Raw genomic sequence first — 20,963 nt, forward strand, 5'->3', positions numbered from 1 at the left:
CAGAGAGGATAGTGGTTGTGGGGAAATGTTGAGAGATGATGCTAGAAAGGCATGTTGGGAGTAGCCTTTAAAGTATTTGCATCTGATTCTAAAGAATCGAATTCTGTCTTATAAACATAAAGGGGCCAACAGAGAAAAAAATTTAGTAGGTATTTTTGTTTCTTAAAATTTCTAGGGTAAAGTACCACAAACACATTGACTTTGTCTCACCGTTCTAGAGTCTAGTTCAAAATCAGAGTATTAGTAGGTCTTTGTCTCTGAAAGTTCTAGGTGAAGATCTTCTCTGCCCTTTGCAGCTTCTGGTGGTTCCTCACAGTCGGTGGTTTTTCTTGGTTTGTAGGTGTTTTTTATAGTCTTTACCTGCATCCCCACATTATCATCATCCCTATGTGTCTCTATATCACTTCTCTTTTTTTAAGGACATCAGTCACATTGGATGTTCCATGTGAACGTTTGCCCGAGTCTTTGTCCTAGACAGACTGAAGCTCTTCCTCCTTTGGTCCTCCCCTGTCATTGGCACAGTCTTCTTACTCTCTTGACACACATAAGCCTTGTTCCATTTACTTTTCCTGTCTTTTCTTACCTCTAAAAACTCAACTCCTTGGATGTAGGACCTGATCTTTGTGTCCTTAATTAGTTAATTCATTGACTGACATTTATTGAGCTCTCAATAAAAGGGTGATGAATGAATAAACTTTCTCTATAAAGTCAGTGACCAGAGTATGAAAAAATAAGAGATTAAATTTGGTAGTTGTTTTTTGTTTTGTAGTATTTTGTTTTTAGGTAGATCAGTGGTTGGAAAACTAGAGCCAGGCGAGGCCGAATCCAGCCTGTTTGTGTGAACATTTTATTGGAACCTAGCCATGGCTATTTGTTTGCATATTATCTATGGCAGCTTTCATTAGATGATGGCAATGTTGAATCATTGCAACAATAATTTCATGTGGCTTAAAATCCAAAAATATCAACTAACCAGTCCTTTACTTAAAATGTTTGCCAGCCTTGAATTAAATGAACCATAACATAAACACTGAAGGAAAGAAAGTAGCCACAACTTTGCCTTTTTTTCATTATCTTTTCATATATCTTCCATGTTTATTCAGCACTAGCAACTAAAACTCTTTAAAAATATATAGATGTATGAGAGTGCCAATCTCTCCACATTCTCTCCAACATTTATTACTTGCTGTCCTGTTAAATTTTACCACTGCTACTGGGGTGAGATGGTATCTCATTGTGGTTTTGCTTTGCATCTCTCTTATTACCAGTGATTTTGAGCATTTCTTCATGTGTTAGATGTCTTCCCCTATGAAAAAGTCTTTCCATGTCTTTTTCCCATTTTGTAATTGGCTTATCAGTCTTTTTCTTATAGAAGCCCTGTAGGATTCTGTAAACTTTCATTATGAAACCCCTGACTGAGATGTCACTGTCAAATATTATTTTTTACAATTGGTAAGTTTTCTTTTTACCCTATTGGAAAAAGATGTTGTTGGGATTGAAAAGTGGTACAACTCAGTTCGGCCTTTCTTCAAAAAGCTAAACCTAAAAATACCATATAAACCAACCATTCCACTGCTAGGAATATACTCCAAGGAAATGGGAACTGAGACATAAATGGGTATTTGTACACCGATGTTCACAGCAGTGTTATTAGCAATAACAACAAAACGGAAACAGCCCAAATGCCCATTAACAAATAAATGGATGGAGAGATTGTGGTACATTCACAGAATGGAATACTATTTTGAAAAATATGATATAACATGGAAGAGGCTGGAGACTATTTTTCTGAGTGAACTAACTCAGTCTCTTAAGGACACGCTGCATAAGACCATGATTGTGATAACAGAAGGATAAGTAGTAGGATATATGTATAAAAGTCCAAAGAGGGAAGAAGAGGGAGCAGGGGGGCTGAGGGCAAAGGGAGAGGGGATATCATGGGTCACAGAGCTGCTTGGTGGGCAGAGGGAGGGGGTGGAGGAGTTAGGAAAGATCTAATGGGGACATGAAAGGATGGAGTGATAGTGGGCATAGATCAATGATGTTTGGTTTTATAAAATGCAACATATGGAAATGATAATCTGAAACACAATGTGAATGAAAGAATGTGTGAAGTATTTAAGTGAAACACATTATATATGAATTTTACATGCAAACCAATATAATTTAAAAAATTGAGAAAAAACCATATAGGTAAGAAAATGTTTCCTAATTGTATATAGTTATAACCATATCTGAGGATGAATAGCAATTTATGATAATTATAGCTACAATTCTTGAGCATTTATTATATGTTCATCTTCTCAGTGGGTGTGCAGCTATTGAGGATGACAAGGGAAGAGTTTGAAAAGAAAATAGGCTAGAGGCTTAAGGCCGACTTGATCTAAGTTCCATTTCTCCTGGGTGAAGATTCTCACCTTGTTCTCTCTCCTAGTCATCCAGTTTGGCTTTGTCACCCTCTTTGTGGCCTCCTTTCCTCTGGCTCCCGTGTTTGCCCTCCTCAACAATGTCATCGAAGTTCGGCTTGATGCAAAGAAATTTGTTACTGAACTAAGAAGGCCAGATGCTGTGAGAACCAAAGATATCGGTATGTCTCCCACTTTCAAGCTGTGTCTCTTCTCCCTCCCTCCCTCTTTCCCTCCCTCCCTCCGTCCCTCTTGCCTCCCCTACCTGATCTCTCACCACTGTCCCCACACCGTCAGAGATCATTGTGGTTGCAGAAAGTCCTTGCCTTTTGATCCCATTGAGTTGCTCATTCTCAGGTTCTGGAGGCCTTGCAAGGACACTATAAATGTCCATAAATGGCTTTCCTACCTCCAGACATGGGGGACCTTAGGTGTTCCAGACAAGCCTATTCCTAGGGAGCCGTGAAAGCCTCCCCTGGTAACTTGCCTACAAAATGTTATCCTGAGCAATGTCTCCACTGGACCAGGAGCGGGAGTGAGCCAGAAATCTTCCTTTCTGTCTTACAGGAATTTGGTTTGACATTCTTTCTGGAATTGGCAAGTTCTCCGTTATCATCAATGTAAGTGCTTCATCCACAACACTCGGACTCTGTGAAGAAGGGCTTACCAGAGATGGGGTGTTCCAAGAAGCATCAGAGCTTCTTACCTTCTAGTCACCATTTCCATTTTGAACTTAATTTAAGTCGACCTGCATGCGTGGTGCTGTCACCAAAACTGTGCGATTACTTTACAAATTTCCCTTGAGGGAGGCCATTAGCCATCAGAATGCATACCTTGGCCTTACAAGTCAAAATATGATCTTTCCTCAGAACCAAGAATAATCAGGAAAGAATGTCATATATCTATCCATCTCTTAGGGAGCTCTGATGACTTAGTGGTAAGGAACTGTGCTGTCAACACAAAGTTATGTGGTTTGAATCTACCAAGTGTTCCACTAGAGAAAGATGACCACTCTCCTCTAGTGAAATCATTTGCCTCTGAAAGGTCAGCTATGTATCAGTTCCAACCCTATGGGATACAACAACATCCATCTCTTATGAGCCTAGATAATACAATGTTACGCACTCAGTGGTTAAGGAAAAGTCAGTAATTCTAAGCCACCAGCTGTTCTTTGGGAGAAAAATGTGGCCACCTCCTGCTATTAAAAAATATATTGCCTACAAAACCTTGCATACAGTTCTCCTCTGTCTTGTAAGGTTGCTGTCAGTTAGAATGGACTCGAGAGCAACAGGTTGGGTTTTATTGTATCCATATCTGTCCTTTGTTTTTCTGCTTCTGAGCTAAACAATACATGGAACATTGCCCAGGCTGCAGTTCCTAATTACAGTGCCTCTAACTTATCAATATAAAGTCTTTATTCCCAGACACTCTGGTTCTGCATAAATTGATAGGACATGAAAGGAGACAGGTCTTACCTCACCGATTCTGGTTCTGAGTTAACTCCTTGTTGCTGTTGTTGTGTGCCGTTGAGTCAGAACCGACCCATAGCTGACCCTCCAGCAGGATTGCAGAGGCAGTAAATCACATGGGAGGAGATTGCCCATCCTTCTCCTGTGGAGCAGCTGATGGATTCAAGCCACGTGCTTTCAGGATTGCAGCACAGCTTCTTAACCACTGGGCCACCAGAGAACCATCAAATAGGTGTAGAGGTGTGGAGAGGCAGGAAGAGTCAGCCTGTTCCATTTTGATCTTAGCTAGAAATGCTTTGGATGTAAGAAGCACACTTCTTAAAGTACAGTTTGGGAAATAGATCAGTAGTTACTCTGAAGTTATGCCTACTTGAAAGAGACCGTAGGTATTAATCACTTTGCATGCATATAGCAGAAGAGCATCATGTTTTACTTCTCTGGTCTCTTGAAGACATGTTTACTTCTCTGTAAAATACGAGATAATAATAGTACCCTCAAAACAGGATCACTGTGGAAATTAAATGGGATGATAAACAGACATAGAGTTAGTCCTCAGTAAAGAAAAAAAAATCATAGAGTAGCTGTGCTTATCATAAATATATCATCCATCCTCAAATATGGTTGTAGCTGTCTGTGCTCACATATACATTTTTTTACTTATATATATATTGTAAAGGCCTTTAATTGTTGGTGCAGAATAGAGTATAAACACCTGCCAAAAAGATTTAAGGTTTTCTTTGTAGAAAGTACCTCTGCATTCAAGCACGTAATCCTTCATTTGTTGTTTAGCTTGCTCTGGAGACATTTACAGGGCACTTCGATGGGCCAGACACTATGCTGGCTATGCTTAGCTTCATGAAGCAGGATCCCCTCTCTTTCTATGTCTCAATTTTCCCAAGTAAAATGGACAAAAAATTATGTACTTCTTTAAGATGATGTACTAAAAAGTTTTTTCCAGATAGTGATCAAGTTTAGGAAACTGTAATTGACCTTCTTGGTGTCCCTCAGAAGTGCTTATACATTGGCATTTAATTTCCTTGCTCATTATGAAGAAATTGATGACACCCTCACCAGCATAGATGAGTTTCTCAGGAAATCTTCAACTAGATTTGGTTTGGCCAACACAGCAGCAATCCCGTTATCACAGAGGTAGCTCAATCCTTCCAACACCAAAGAGTCCAGACTGGCTTAGCTTCCTTTGTTGTAGTGATTGTGACAGCTACTGTCTGGCAGGTTTACTTAGACATATCAGAAATGGAAAAGGAGCAAATCAGCAGCAAATCAGGGACCAAGACGATGAGCCTGGAGTGTGTTCTTCCCTGCCAGGGCAGCACATCTGGATGGGGAGCCCAAGGGTGGACCATCTTGGAGTTGGATGCACTGTGAGGATCAGGACAGCATCCTTCCTGGCCTCTTCTCAGATGATTGTGGTTCTTTCCCTCAGGCTTTTGTCATCGCAGTCACCTCCGACTTCATCCCTCGCCTTGTGTACCAGTACTCCTATAGTCACAATGGAACTCTGCATGGCTTTGTAAATCACACCCTCTCCTTCTTCAACGTCAGCCAACTGAAGGAAGGAACGCAGCCAGAAAACTCACAGTTTGGCCAGGATGTCCAATTCTGCAGGTAAAATAATTGGGAGAAGAGGGACTGAGGACTAGAAGAGTAAATCAGATTTGTGAGGTCACCAGATTATTTTTGAGGTGATCTAGAATAGCTCATTCTTCTTTCCCTCTTTCACCCCAGAACCCCAGTAAAACCAAATTCATTATGTAAACAAATATTTAAGTGTCTTTAATGAAACACTATGACCGAAAGCTCTGGTGGCTTAGTCCATATAGAGTTATGTTGCCAACTCAAAGCCTGCAGTGAATCCTCTGGTGGCTCCTAGGCACAAAGGCAGGAAGTCTCCTCCTTTGCACCTTTTAACTTCAGAAACCCAGTGGAAGATTGCTGTGAGTTAAAACCTTCCTGATGGCACTGAACTTGAGTTTATGGAACAAAGGAAGAACTATATAGAACCTTCTTTTACCTTCAAGGGACTTGTGGTTTGGTTGAGAAGTAAACAAGTAGAGACAGGAAATAGACAGTCATTCAGTGCTTGTATGTTGTGTAGACTAAGAATATTATGGATGTTTAGAGAGTGGAAGCACCAAGAATTACAGCATAGAAAGGAGAACATTCTAGCTGGAGAGTTAGCATGAACAAAATCAGCAGGGTGGGGGATGAATTTGAGCTCTTAGAGAAACACTTAGAGGCTAGTAATGCAGCTAGCAAGGAGAGTGCTTGGGAAATGAAATTTAAAATCTATGTGGAAATGTCTAAGACAGCGTAAGCTGATAATGTTGAATTTCAGTAGATAGAAAGAGTGGTCCATAAAATCAGACAGAGGTTTTTCTATGAGACAATAGAAAGATATTTACCTTTTTAGTGCCAGGGCTTAAAGGTTAGAATTGAGGAGGATTGAGTAGAATTGCTAGAACTCTGGGAGCAGCACTGACTTGCTGCCTCACCCAGGGATACACTATGGTGAACATAGGCTAAGGTGGTAGGACTAAGAGGAAGGGCAAAAATGAGCGATTCATATAACACACTGCAAATCTGGTGACGTAGAAGAGAATCTGAATTCGAGATGTCTGCAGTGTTTGGGCTCTAGTCTGAAACTAGTAGTAGTATTGAATTCCCATACTCTCAACTCTATTTCAGTTAATACTGGCTATATTTTAAAGCTCTTGAAGGCTTCCAGCAATGACAGACTAATATCACTAGTCTGTGTTCAAGTCCAGTAGAGGCAAAACTTCAAAACTATTTTCCAATGATCCCAGCAAAGGTCTCATTGTCACCTCTTAGCCAGGATCAATACACACTTACTTTGAATTAATCACTGTAGCCATTGGACTGTGATGCTCTTGATGGTCAAGTCTGAATCCTTTGGGAATGGGAATGTGAGGTAAAATCATCTCCATTGGAAGCGCTTGCCCTTGGAGTAGTCCTGTAATAGAGAATCAAGGTGAAAGTAAAAGTAAATGGACAAGCACCAGGGGTGAGTGAAGCAAGATGGGTCAAAGTCAGAGTCATGGTCCTGAGGCAGCAAGAAGGATGAAAGGTCTAAACATGTAAGGACAAGAAAAGGAAATACGCTCCTCCTATTCCAACCAGACTGGGGGAAAAGAAGAAAATGAAGGGACCAAAAGCTGCCAGCAAACTGCCACTGGTGACACCACATACTCTGTGCCAATTAAAATTACTGATGCTGCAAAGAACTGAAGACTATCTTCCCGTGGAGGAAGAATTCATTAGAAATAAGGAGCTAATGAAGCCACTAGAAAAAAATCAAGAGGAGGAGAGGTCAAAGGTGAATGATCTGTGGGAGACCCCAATGTCAGCCAGAATGTTGGAGGAGATCATTGACGACAACCACACCATTGTGTCCACATCCATGGGCTCGGAGCACTACATTAGCATTCTTTCATTTGTGGACAAGGATGTCCTGGAGCCAGGCTGTTCTGTCCTGTTCAGCTACCAAGTGCATGTAGTGATTGGGGTGCTGATGGAGAACACCCGCCCCCTGTCACAGTGATGAAGGTGGAAATGGCCCCCCAGGAGACCTATGCAGACACTGGGGGATTGGACAACCAAATTGAGGAAAATAAGGAATCTGTGGCACCGCCTCTTACTCCTCCTGAGTATTATGAAAAAATGCGCCTCAAGCCCTCGGAGGGAGTCATTCTCTATGGCCCGCCTGGCACAGGTGAAACATTACTAGCCAAAGCAGTAGCAAACCAAACCTCGACCATTTTCCTGAGAGTGGTTGGCTCTGAACTTGTACAGAAGTACCTGGGCAACAGGCCCAAGCTCATGCGGGAGTTGTTCCCAGTGGCCAAGGAGCACACCTCATCCATCATTTTTATAGATGAGAGCGATGCGCTTGGGACAAAAAGATGATAGGACTCAAATTCTGATGGGGAGAGAGAGATCCAGCGAACAATGCTGCAACTCTGAAACCAGTTGGAAGGATTTAATTCAAGGGAAGATGTGAAAGTTACTATGGCCACAAACTGGATAGAAACCTTAGATCCAACACTTATCAGACCAGGCCACATTGACAGGAAGATCAAGTTCCTCCTGCCCAATGAGAAGATGAAGAAGAGCATCTTTCAGATTCACACAAGCAGGATGACCTTGGCCAATGATGTAACCTTCGATGACATTATCAGGCCTAAAGATGACCTCTCTGGAGCTGACATCAAGGTGATCTGCACAGAAGCTGGACTCATGGCCTTGAGAAAACAGAGAATGCAAGTCACAAACGAAGACTTAAAAAAAATCCCAAGAAAATATTATCTATAAGAAATAAGAACGCACCCCCGAGGGGCTCTATCTCCGGGCAAACATGTACCCTGGACAAAAGCCCAGAGGATACATATCCCTGCTGAGTTTTAGTTAGCAAACACTACATACCCAGCAGGCTGCTGCATCTGTTCCAATAAAGCTACTCTTTCGGAGACCCTCTGTCCTCTTTCCAGAGTCTCCACTCTGCCACCCAGCAGCCACCTGGGGGGGGGGGGTCAGGGGTTGGGAACCCCTCAGGCTGGTGGTCACAGGAGCACAGACCATGCCTATGGTCCCCCAACCCAGCGATGAGAGTTGTGCGGCAGTGATTAATGTGAGAGAGCAATCTTGACCATGAACCAAGAATCTTTGTTGTTAAATAATAAAGGCTGAGCTAACAACAACAACAACAATGGCCAAAATAACAAATGTTCAGGACACCAGGTATTGGTGCAGCCTTTTGCATGTCCATCTCCAGAATCACTGTATTTCCAAGTCGGTGTAAAGTCCTGGTAATTATCTCTCCATTGTGTCCATGGAGGGAGGTGAGATAGTCTATGGCCTTCTTTTAGAACAGTTAAGTTTTCATCTTTGTAATTGACAACATACAGAGCAGAACATATACACCAATCTCAAACCATCTATAGGTACAATACTGTGAGATTGATTACATTCTTCAAGTTACACAGCCATCCTCACCTTCTTTTTCCAAGTTTTCCTCTTCCATTAACGTGAACTCCCTGGTCCAGGAGCTTCCCATCTCATCTTTTGAGTTGCTTTTATCAATTTGATCTAGTAAAACTATATTTTAATTGTTCTTTTTAAACTACTAACTTGGAGAGTCTCTAGGGAGTTGCACTGCTGCCCCAAAGATGGTTCTCTAAGGAGTCTGAATCTACCAATCCGCTCCAAGGTAGTAAGATGGGCAGTCTTCCCCCAGGCAATTTACAGCCTCAGAAAACCAATGGAGGGCCAACTACAGGTTGGTTCTTATTCACCAATAGTAAGTTGGGTTGAGAAGTTCCAATAAAGTAACTGCATGGAGCTATTTGAACTCTTTGAAAGGAGCCTTCCTCCTAACCCAGACCATAGTGTTTAGGGCCAGTTTCCAGAGAGATGAGACCTAAAAAATGAACAGTACATGAATGTACAGAATCGTGTTTCAAGTCCTCATTCACCTGACCAAGTCAGGTGGTTAAGTAGAGTGGGGAGGGATGATGGGAGTTAGAGGATAAGGAACACAGGTGTCCAGTGGTAAAAGAGGTTGAGAGAAAGTAATGTCCTCTAGATGGAGGGGCTAATGTGTGCTCATGTCCCCCAGTAAGACAGTTTGACTGCTTGGTAATGACCATAGGTAGCTGGGGCTAGAGAAAAGGGAGTAAACTATGAAAGGAAACTGGAAGATGAGGCAAGAGTCAAATCAAGAACATACAGTTCAAATTGAGGAGAGCAGAAGGCCAGTGAGAAGGCTTGAGAGAATGATAAGAGCAAGTGTTTACTTTGTCATGAACTCTCAGATTACAGTGTGAAGAGTATGGAGTACTGAGGGTCACATTTGAAATAAAGAGATGCCCTGCTTAATCACATAGGCAGATGTCTAGAGATTAAGTTTGGCATATAATCTACATATGACATGAAATAGGTGTATTAGGTAGACTGCATTTACAAAATTGGCAAAGATTGTTGATGGCAGGTCGATCCTCTTTTTGGTATCATTTTGTGCTGATGAATGCGTCAGATCACCAAATCTCGGGAAGTTTAGGGAGTGAGGACATAAACTCTGATGGCATATTTCAAAACTAGAAAGTGTAAGTAGCTGTAAGAAGTGAATCAGGAGTGGGGAAGAGAGGAGGGACTGTGATAGAGATACTGTGAGAAACAGAGACATAGAGACGGAGACAGGCATGTGCTCCACAGCCATTTTCAGAGTATGGAGCTGCTTCTGTGGTGGGAAATAAACTGTTTGCCCTGATTTTCTGGCAAATAGTGTTGGGAACATGATGACCCTTTATATTCTTAACTTCTAATGACCTCTGGAGATAAATGTGGTCAAGTAAAACCAAGGTCTTGGGCTCCAACCCCGCCTCGCCAGGGATAGAGGTATCTTAAAAATAGCAATAAAAGTTAGGAAAAGGCTCCAGCTGCCCATTTGAGATGCATTCCCAGCATTCTTGGAGCAACATTGGCCACAGCCATCTAACAGCTCTGGCAGGGCCACTCCATAAACAGCCCTGTGACGTCAATCTCCAGACATGATTAGTGACCATTAGACTGGGTCGAAGGGCCACCACATCCTGAAGGATGAATGGTGGCTTGGGCTGCCAGTTCAGTGAAAAGGGGCCAGAGAGATCAGCAGGGCAGGGCAGGACCAATGACCTGGGTCCCAGAGCTCACAGAGGCAACTAGAGCACAGCCCATCCACTGGGTCTGTTTGGAGATGTTGGACCTTCAGAAACAGCATCCTTAGGTGGGCGGTCCCAGCCTCAGTTTTCTTCAGGGCTTAAATGCTTCCAAGTTTCAAGGCCCCATGAAAAGTCTTTGAAGGAGCAAGTTCGCTGACAGCCTGTGGCAGCCCCACATCTGTTCCTTGCCGACAAAAGCAGAGGTAGCGTCATCTTTTCCGGGTGTTGTCTTTCCTGATCTGTATCAGCCCATAGATTGACATGGTTCTCATTAGCTCCTAATTGCCTGTGCTGTTTCCCCTTATTAAAGGCCAATTTCAGAAGACAGTTTTAAGTAGCTCAGATGGTAAGAAAATATTGTATATAATTATGTTCAGCATTAAGAGGCACTAATTTCATGGAGGCTACTTAATATTTGTTTAAAAGATACCACTGTTTGAACTAGAGAAATGCCTTTAGTAATTGCATAACCAAACATCATATTTAAAGGGGGGGGGGAAAGCCTCTACTGATTGTTTAGAAGCCGACTCTCTGGTTCCCGGCATCATCACCCTCCCTGCTCACATGATCAGGTGTATTGTGCTGAATTGTGGCAGGAGGTTACTCACCACCTGTCCCCTCACCACACCCACTCAACAACTGCAGGTAAAGACTAAATAGAACAACTATGATATATCTATCATCTCACCCCAGTAAGAATAGCAAAATTCAATAGAGCAGCAAACAATAAATGCTGGCGAGGTTGTGGAGACTCTGGAATCTTTGTTTATTGCTGGTGGGAGTGTAAAATGGTGCAAACACTATGGAAGGCAATATGGTGCTTTCTCAGAAAGCTGGAAATAGAAATACCCAATTCCACTCCTGGGAATAGACCCTAAAGAAACCATAACCACCATCCAAGCAGATATATGCACACCCATGTTTATTGCTGCTTTGTTCACAATAGTAAAGAGTTGGAAACAACCCAAGTGCCCATCAACAAACGAATGTATAGAGAAACTGTGGTATATCCACAGAGTGGAATATTATGCAGCACTGAAAAACAAAGTACTCATAAAATATTATACAAAATGGGTGACCATGGAGGGCATTATGCTGAGTAAAATAGCTCAGTCACAAAAAGACAAATACCGCATAGTGCCATTGTTATAAAACAGGACTGACATGTGAGTTGGGGGGAAACTGAGAAAAGAAGGGATAAACAATGTACACGGCATTGAAACAGATGAGGGAGAGAACTGTATAAAAGGAATATATGATTAGTATTATTGGCATGACAAGATCCCAGAATAAGAGCTGCACAGTAAAGTGGATTTGTGGGTGAGGGGGACTGTATAACAATGAAAGATAGTTTTTCCCCAAGAAAAAAGTGAACTGGGAGGTACAGGGGCAGGGAGTAAAATGTGCAATAATAAATGAATGGAAATCCAAGTTCTCTATAAACTTTCATTAAAATCTCAATTAAAAAAAGAAACAAAAAAGACTGAATAGAGATGTACATAGGAGTTAGGACTCTTCCTTTTCTCTATTTTGGTACCCCTATCTGTAAAAAGGATATTCAGAAGGGATACTCTCCAAAGATTCTTATTTAATTTTAAAAAAATTAATGTTTGAAAACACACATTTTGTGTTGTACTCTTAGCAAATACATTTCAGGTATGTCTGAAGCCCCTCCGACTTCTGTAACTCTCTCTACCTCCTGACCCTGTCCAGGTCAGGCATCTTCCCTACAGGAACCAGGGTGATTAAGTTGGGTGATATTTTCCTCAAATTTTTTCTATGCATCAATATAAAACCCCAGATTTTTTCTACACATTAATATAAAATAAACTTAAAGAACATAATGTGGTTTTTAGTTAATTAGAACTTTATTTCTTTAGGTAATGTATTAATTTACCCCAAACAGTATGATTTTTCACAACATTATAACCATCTAACTAAAATAATAAAGTCATTTAAAATATAATTTTTACTCTTCTCCCAGTTTCCTTTATAATATGTCTGTTTTATTAACACTGTGATTTTAATCCTGAAAGCTTAACATAACAAAATTTTAATTCAGCCAACTACACATGGCTATTAATAAGATTCTTCTTTTAAAAATACGAATTCTTAATTATAAATAAGGGAGCTCTGGTGGCCTAATGGCAAGAAGCTGTGGTCTAATCCTGAAGGCATGTGGTTCGAGGCCACCAGCTGCTCTGCAGGAAAAGGATGGGCAACTGCCTCTCAAAACCCTCTGTACTGTCAGCTATAGGTTGGTTCCGACTCTATGTTATAAAACAATGCAGTAACAAACGATTATAAATTAATTCTGAATAATTGTCTATATATTGATGGCATCGTCCATACGGAGTTACACTATGACCACAAAGGCCACACCTCTTCGGCAGTTGGAACTCAGTTTCCTTCTGTGAGATTTACAGTCTTGGGAACCCGAAGAGTTGGAGAGTCAGCTGAGAGGCAGTTCTAATGGCAATGAGTTTGAGTGTTGAGTGTATGTATGCAAACACACATACACACATCTCAAAAAAAGAGAAGCAAATTAATGGAAAAGTCTGTCTTTTTAGCCCCTATCCTAGTCATTCCCACCCTAGTGGAAACCACAGGAGCGTCTAGAAATCACATTCATATGTATTTTATGACTTAGTTCTTCTATTTAATGGTACACACATATTCATTTATTTGTAGTTAATGGAAACAGTGACTGAGAGCATCCACCTTCTATATTGTGAGCTCTGTGATAACTATTCTATTCATTCTACTTTATGGATTAGGGCGGTGAGGTTTGGAGATAGGGACTAACATGTAGGTGTCTTATAGTAGTGAAGTCGTCTTGGGAAAAAAGTGCATCCGGAGCACTCCTTGGAGGCAAAAGTGGTGAAGCTCCACCTCTCTTACTTTGGACATATAGCTACACAAGGCTATACCTTGGAAAGGGACATCATGCTCTGAAAGATGAAGGGTCAATGAAGGAAAGGAAGACCTCAATGAGGTGATTGACATGGTGACTTCAGCAGTAGACTCGAGTGTCAGAGATGATGAAGATGGCACAGGATAGGACAGGGTTCAGGCCAGCTATTCATAGGGTCACTATGAGTCATACTGACTCAATGGCATCTAACAACAACTCCACAAGCAAACTGCTTTTCTTAGACACTCACACTAGCTATCATATTTATTATGAAAGACTCTCTTTCCAAAGACTCAGGAGAGCTCTCAAAATTAACATAAAGGAATGAAGAAAGTAAAAGAAGGCTGTGGGGTAAAGGTGAGATTTAGAGATAATCTTTATGATTCTATCCCAAGGGAAAAGCTCTGCTTTCCTCTGGGGTCACAGCCAGTGGTTTCAGGCAGCTGGCCAGAGCTGGGGGTTCAGCCAGGGCTGTAGCCACTTAATGGGACTTTGAAAGACTGAATTCCTCTAAGTCTGGAGCAAAGGATCTAGTTTTGAGAGCACTTGAGCTGACAGGAAATGGGCCATTCTACTTCCCAGGGCTCAGGATCCCACCCATCAGACTGAGGAGTAGAACTGTTGTTCCCCAGCAGCTGATGGTCTGATACCCATCAGCCCAAATGCTCCTTTTGTCAATGGCTGTATATACACTCAGCTAAGACACAAAATGATCAGAACATAACATGGTAACAATATTGAAAGCAATTAATAAGAATTACTTTATTAACCTCTCTTTTGTGAACATCTCTATTCTTAAAGCTAACTATTTCTTCGCTTAAATAATATCTTCTAGTTAATCTGAAAATCCTTGATAATCCTGATTTCTTAGAGTAAAATGGGGGGGGGAAGGTGCTATTTGAGTGTACATTGGAATGAAAACACCTTCTATTTTCCTGGTGGCAGAAGCTTACTGGACTTTTAAAAAAAAACACAAAAAAACCCAAACAAACAGCAAGCCATGAGTCATGTTTCATTGGTGAGCTATGAGGTCATTGGGGGGGGGGGTCATGCTAACATTTTTTTTTCATGGCTAACAATTCTTTTAAGAAATAGAAGGAAAGTGGGATGGATTGGGATGGGACAGAATAGAACAAAATAAAATATAATGTAATCTAAAAAATATGAGTGCATAGCATCCTCTAGCAAGAATAAGTATGCTTTGTATAATTTTTTTTAATTTCAGTAATACATATATGGGGAACTGCTATGTCCTAGTCCCTAGTCTGTAGACCAAAAGGCTATGCCTAGCTGATGGTTCATATCTACCAGCTAGCTGAGGAGAAAGATAGTTTCTTCTTGTTCAGTTTACAGCTTTAGAGACCTAAAGAGGGTCAGCTCTGAGTCAGTTCCAACTAGACAGTAATGAGGATTTTTTAAAATATATATATATGTATAGTTGTGTACATATCTAAAATATATTTCTTACTACAAGTCACAGTTTTTTAAAAAGTGTTGACTTTAGAAGAAAATGATGGACAAATGCCTAATTCATTAAACTGCTCTCTCCCCTCCTCGCCCCTGCTGTATGTGGCTTGCCAGTGAGTTCATAACAGAGGCACCTTTAACTTATTGGCACAGAATTTGTTCACATATCTCTGTGTTAAACTCCCCCTAAGATCCTCCAGTGGATGGATGTGCCTGTTAGATTAAAATTATGTTTCAGACACTCAGGGAGGGCAAAGTGACATTTCCAAAAGCTGTGATGAGTTAGTAGCAGAGGTGGGACCTGAATCAGATTATTTATGGATTCTTTTGAGAGTGGAAAGAGAAGGGTGAGATGTGGAGGTCAGCGTGCAGCTGTTCCTTCAGAGATAGAGATAGAGAACAAGAGAAATGGACTTTGTGGCAGCAGGGGGGACTGGGTTAGGCCTGGGGAGGGTTCCCCCAGTAGGGAGCGCATCTGTGTGTGTATACCCCTCTCTTTTGAGCCTTGAAAACAGTCAGATGGATTGCCTCTGCCATGCCCTTCTTGCTGGGGCGGGGGTGCTGAAGAAGGGTGACTGAATTTTTCCCACCCCCCAATACCCCCGTTCATTTAGCTCTTTCATGCGCAAGGGTAATCTGGAGCTGGCCGTGTTTCTGTCCTCAGCCATGGCTGGATGCGGTGAATCCCGCGGTGTTCTGCTGGGCTGGAGTTAGCTTTACTTTTCATCCGGATGTAAAACCAAGCTCAACAGCTGTGATCAGCTGTTGGACGAGGGGAGTGGGGAAGGGAGAGGGCGGCTTCGGCTTCTGGCCTCTTGCCAAGCCTTCGTTAAGTGCTCAGTATCCACCTCTCCGTTTCTTTCTTCTTCTTTCTCACTGTGTCTTGTTTAATTTTCCATCTGTGTGCATCTTTGTATGTCTCTTTTCCTCTCTTCTTGCCTCTTTCCTCCTTGGACAATTGGAAACCACCATGGTTTTGCATTGATCTTTAGAGCAGCTCAGTCATCCAGGACAAGGGTCAGAAGAACTGTCATTTATGAATCATGCCACTCCGCAAATCACATCTATTAATGGGGACTTGTATTTCTATCTTGACTCTATTCTTTACTGGGAACCCCAACTTCCGTATGTGTTGTATAAGCAAGACGATCATCTGAGGATGTTGTGAGGAAACATTAGGAAAGCCTCCTGCTTGATGATTGGTACAGAGTAGCTGTTCCATGGATATTCCTTTAACCCCCAGCTGGTCTCTGGATGAATCCTTCCCTGACTTCCTCAAAGGGTGGGGACCTGGCTGGTGGTCCGATGCCGCCTCACGCTGTCTTCAGGTGTCCTTAGAAATGATTTTCTTTTTACTGAGCATCAAACATTCCATGGACAAAACAGTCATGGGAAACTGTCATTTTCCAAATAAAAGGCTCAGAAAAAAAATGTGAGTCAGAGAGCACGACTTAGTTTGAACATGAGTCATTCCCGAGTGGGGTGAAAGACAAACTTGAGAATAAGCCCTGCCCACTCAATGGGTCAGGCATTGACTTTCTGTTTCTTAAACCATATGCACAGAGCCTGCACAGAACTCTGACCAACCTAGAAAACGATTGTCTTTCCCACCCTGGTCCACTCTGCTTGGTCTGATTCAGTCTTCTTTTTAGCTTAAGAGTGAAGGCTGCATAGTGGAGTGGACTTGGAGGGAGGGACTGCATAACAATGAAAGAGTTTTTCTTTTTCTTTTCAAGGAGGAGAGTGAATTGGGGGGAGGAGGTGGGCAGGGAGAAAAGTGCAACAATGAATGACTAGAAACCCCAAGTCTCTGTAAACTTTCATTAAAATTAATTTAAAAAAATAGTGGGGGGGGGGGAAGAATGCAGCCATCAAGCTGGCCTGGCTACTTTCATAGTTACAATCCCAAAGTAGCCAGCTGTGAGTAAAGCCTGGCCTTGTTACCAGGCATCTTCGTGGAGCCCACAGATTTTAGAGCACCATATAAAATAACTGGGGTCTTCTCTACAAAGAACTCACAGTCTAATGGGGAGCCAAGATGAATCTGCTAATTTGTGTTCTTCTCATGACTCCTAAGAGGACAGTAGTGACATCAGAGGAAGCTTCTGGGGATGTGGAAGGCAGTGCAGAAAAAAGTATGTCTATGAGCACTGGTGGCTTTTTACCAGGAGTTGCATCACTAACCCAAAGGCACTGGGTTTGAATCTACCAGCTGCTCTGCAGGAAGAAGATGAGCAATCTCTTCTCAGGCCATTTACTGCTTCTGTAAAACCGCTGTGGGTCGGTTCTGACTCAGCAGCACTTAATAATAACAAACTGACATGGGCTTTTTTTGTTTGTTTGTTTTAACATTGGTCATTTTATACCCTGGACATTTGTTGGTTTGCCCAGCACACAGACACCCGTGGCTGCTTTCAATCTGGAGATTTAATCAGAGAAGTCCCACTCCTCCCTCTGTTTCCTCCTGATCCTAACACCACCTTTCTCTTTGGTCAGGTTTAAAGATTACCGAGAGCCGCCATGGGCCCCAAACCCGTATGAATTTTCCAAACAGTACTGGTCCGTTCTGTCTGCCCGGCTGGCTTTTGTTATAATCTTCCAGGTGAGTTTTTCAAATAAGGAGTAGCCAGTTTGAATCCAGGGCGCCAACGCTGCTGTCCTGTCAATCCCTCATTTTCAGGTTTTCATGGATGTCTGTGGCATAGGGGTCTTTGCACATGGCAGGCAGATGTGAGGCCTATGAGGGCTCCTTTCATGAATGAACTTTGCAGAAAGAGGATGAAGCACAGTGAGGTTATAAGACAGATGTGGAGTTAGTTGCAGAGTGGAGCTAGGTTCCCACATCCACCTAAGATGAAGAAAGCAAAATGGGAAGGGCTTTGAAAGCAGAGTCTCTGTCCTACTGGAGATAAACAGCCCCACCCATCTCTGCAGCTGAGAAAGGGCTCGAGTTCTGGAAGATTCCTCTCTCACTCTCTGCTCCCTCCTTTGTTAGAGTTGTTTTAGCTGTTATTGAGACAACTGCTGGGAAAGGCCCCCAGAGCCATCTTGCCATTCCAAAATGAAAAGCTAACTCAAGCAGGAGATCCCTATCGGATAATAGCCGCAGCTCCTGTTGCATCACGGAGATTCCCTGAGCCTGAGGGCCCCCAGATCCCACTTGGGCAGTCGGGGGAGGCCGAGCACAGTTCAGATTCTTTTCTCTTCAGCTCCCTTGGGCTTTTGTTTTCCCTGAAGGCTGATCTCTGGAGGGCTCTAAAATATCCTGCCCCCAAGACCCCAACCCTGAAATGGGAGAATCCCATCAGCTAGTCTTTCACCTGAAGAAGACGGCCATTCTTTCCTTGGAAAGATGGAGAGATAGATTTGGAAAATTGACCAGACGTCCCCTTGCTGCCCCACCCGCAGAAGTCTCCTGCCTTTACAGTACAGGACATGCAACATTTCACTTTCACAGTAAGGAAGAGTTTTAAAGGAAGAGGGTAGCACTTGACAAAGTAACCGGAGTATCTGAGGATCCCAGGAGTTGCTAGAAGAGGCCTTGAGTCTGTGAAGTCTTCACCTAAGCCCCTAGGAGCACATAGAGTTCAAGGGAAGGGATAGGAGTTGGGACTGGTTTGGAGCATGAAGGCAAGCAGAGCTCTGACCCCTACCTCTGGGTCCAGTCATTGTCCTCCAGTCTCACAGGCTGGTGAGCATACAGTTGACAGTAAGAGCACCACATTGAGTAGCAGTGGAGCTCAGATGGTGCCATGCATTGTTGTTGAGCTGCTAGCTGGAAGATCAGCAGTTCTATTTCATTAACTGCTGCAAGAGAGAAAGAGCGGTCTCCTCCTATAAAGGTTTACAGCTTCAGAGACCCACTGGAGGTTCACTGAGTTAGAATCATTCAGTGGCCCTACATTTGATTGTTTTCTCAGTATTGGTTAGCGGGCAGGGGAAGAGTGACTTGGGGAATAAATGCAATTCAGATTATAAAAATAATTGACATGTACTGGGCCGTGTCAGAAACAATCATAAAGAATGCTTCAAGGAAAAGGTAGTCTTATCCGACCAGTCAGAATCTGTGAGGTGAGGCGTGTGGTTTAACAGAACAAGATGATAAAGAAGAGCAGGGAGTCCTAGATAGGTGGGCACACAGGAGTGGTTGCAATGGAACAGAGAGCAGTCCAGACCAAGTGTAAGTGTCAGTGCAGTTGGCTGAGGGCAGAATTCAATGCAAAACCTGCCGGTCCATCCATCTCTGATGTGGAGTTCTGAGAGAGCCAGCCGTAGGGAGAAGGGCAAGCACCATGGTGAGTGCCCTGGAGAGATGACTGGCTCCATGGCCCCCTCCCAGGAAACTCTGTGCAGGGAGAGGTTGGGCCTCAAGGTCTAGCAGTGAAACTAGGATGTGTGAGAAGAGTCTGAGGAAAAGGGGAGGAGGGCCTTGCAGTGTGCCAGGTTCTGGTGTAAATGTTGTACATGCATTCATTTATTTAATCTTTACAACTCTGTGCGACGAGTACTGTAGAAGGTCTCATTTTATAACTGATGGCACTGAAGTTGAGTTGTTTCTCGGTTAAGGTCACTTGGCTCATAATATAATCAGTCTGTTCTGGGCAGTGCTCTTGACTACTACATGACACCATATCATCAGACCACAGCTGAGCCTGTGAGGGAAGTGGTGGGCAACAGCACACTACTAGAGTCCTATCAGTGCCACAGAGACCCATCCGCCAAGCCACCCTTCTCCATCTGTCTCTTTCTTGCTGTTGACAGAACCTTGTGATGTTCCTGAGCGTTCTTGTGGACTGGATGATCCCAGATATCCCCAAGGACATCAGTGACCAGATCAAGAAAGAGAAGAGCTTGTTGGTGGACTTCTTCCTGAAGGAGGAGCATGAGAAGCTGAAGCTAATGGATGAGCCAGCCCCACAGAGCCAGGGTGGGGAGAATCTGAGCAGGCGGAGCCACACAGCCAGTGTAGTCCCCTCAGGCCACAGCCAGCCGGGCAGCGCACTGTCAGGTGGCTCCCAACATACCAACGTGTGAGTGGCCAGCTCCCCTGACAGGAGCAAGGCACGTGCACTCTCACACACACACATACATCTGTACCCAGGGGTGAGTGTGATGTCCACTCGCCAGGAAGTGGCCTGAGGGGGCCTTCAAAGGGTATGTAAAAAGACTGAAATTAAGAGAGAAGGAAGGGAAATTATGCTGCTTCTCAGAAACTTCAAGCTCAAGTTTCTTTTAGATCCTCTTCTCAGCTGTATCCTATCGGGAGAATGGCACCCCATTTTAAGACCCTCAGTGAGAGAACTGGGGATCCTCCACCCTGGAGTTCCCAGGCCCCCTGAGCTTTTCCCACACTCCCTGGGAACCCTGCCCTCCTTCACCATCCTTCAGAGGACTGGCAGGCTGGGAGAGAAGCAGTCAGAGTCCATCCTCACCCCAGCAAAAGTCATCTGGCTCCCCTTCCCACTGTCACCCCAAGAAAATCCCTGAGTCATTTGCAGCAGGGCTTTCACAGTCTCAGCAGATGCAGATTGTTACAAGGGCTGGTTGCTGTGGTCACTGGACACATGAATAGTAAAGGTACAACCTGGGCTTCTCTCCATTCATGTCACAGGGCCGCTTTGAGCTAAATGCAGCTGTCATTTTGTGCAGGTTCAGACTTAAAATCATAAAATAAATGGAAACATTCTTTGTAAAAGATGCATCTCCTTGCCTTTTATGCATTTTCCCTCTTTTTTTTTATTTTTCCTTTTTCTCTCTCTCTCTCTGCCCCTCTCTTTCTGTTTACCAAATTGTGCTGAGCATCTGCTATGTGCCAGGTATTATTCTTAAACTACAGATACAGCAGAGAACAAAACACAAAGTCTCTTCCTCCTAAAACTTCCATTCTGGGGAAAGACAGACAAGCAAATGTATAATATTTTAGATACTGATAAATGTCATGGAGAAATATAAAGTAGGATGAGGAAGGCAGAAA

At 43.0% G+C, this 20,963-nt stretch overlaps 1 protein-coding gene across 1 annotated transcript in view; it reads left to right on the plus strand.

Moving 5' to 3' along the window:
- ANO2 (anoctamin 2) overlaps positions 1-20,023 on the plus strand; it is a 504,048-nt gene extending 484,025 nt beyond the window's left edge. Inside the window, exons 21-25 of the mRNA XM_006891290.1 lie at positions 2,435-2,587; positions 2,973-3,025; positions 5,319-5,500; positions 17,486-17,591; positions 19,751-20,023. Coding sequence (XP_006891352.1) covers positions 2,435-2,587; positions 2,973-3,025; positions 5,319-5,500; positions 17,486-17,591; positions 19,751-20,023 — 767 coding nt within the window. The remainder of the gene's footprint in view (positions 1-2,434; positions 2,588-2,972; positions 3,026-5,318; positions 5,501-17,485; positions 17,592-19,750) is intronic.
- Positions 20,024-20,963: the final 940 nt, after the last annotated feature.

The sequence above is a fragment of the Elephantulus edwardii genome, unplaced genomic scaffold (genome assembly GCF_000299155.1).
Source record: "Elephantulus edwardii isolate Elephantulus edwardi_28Jun2011 unplaced genomic scaffold, EleEdw1.0 scaffold00096, whole genome shotgun sequence".
Taxonomy (NCBI): Eukaryota; Metazoa; Chordata; class Mammalia; order Macroscelidea; family Macroscelididae; genus Elephantulus; species Elephantulus edwardii.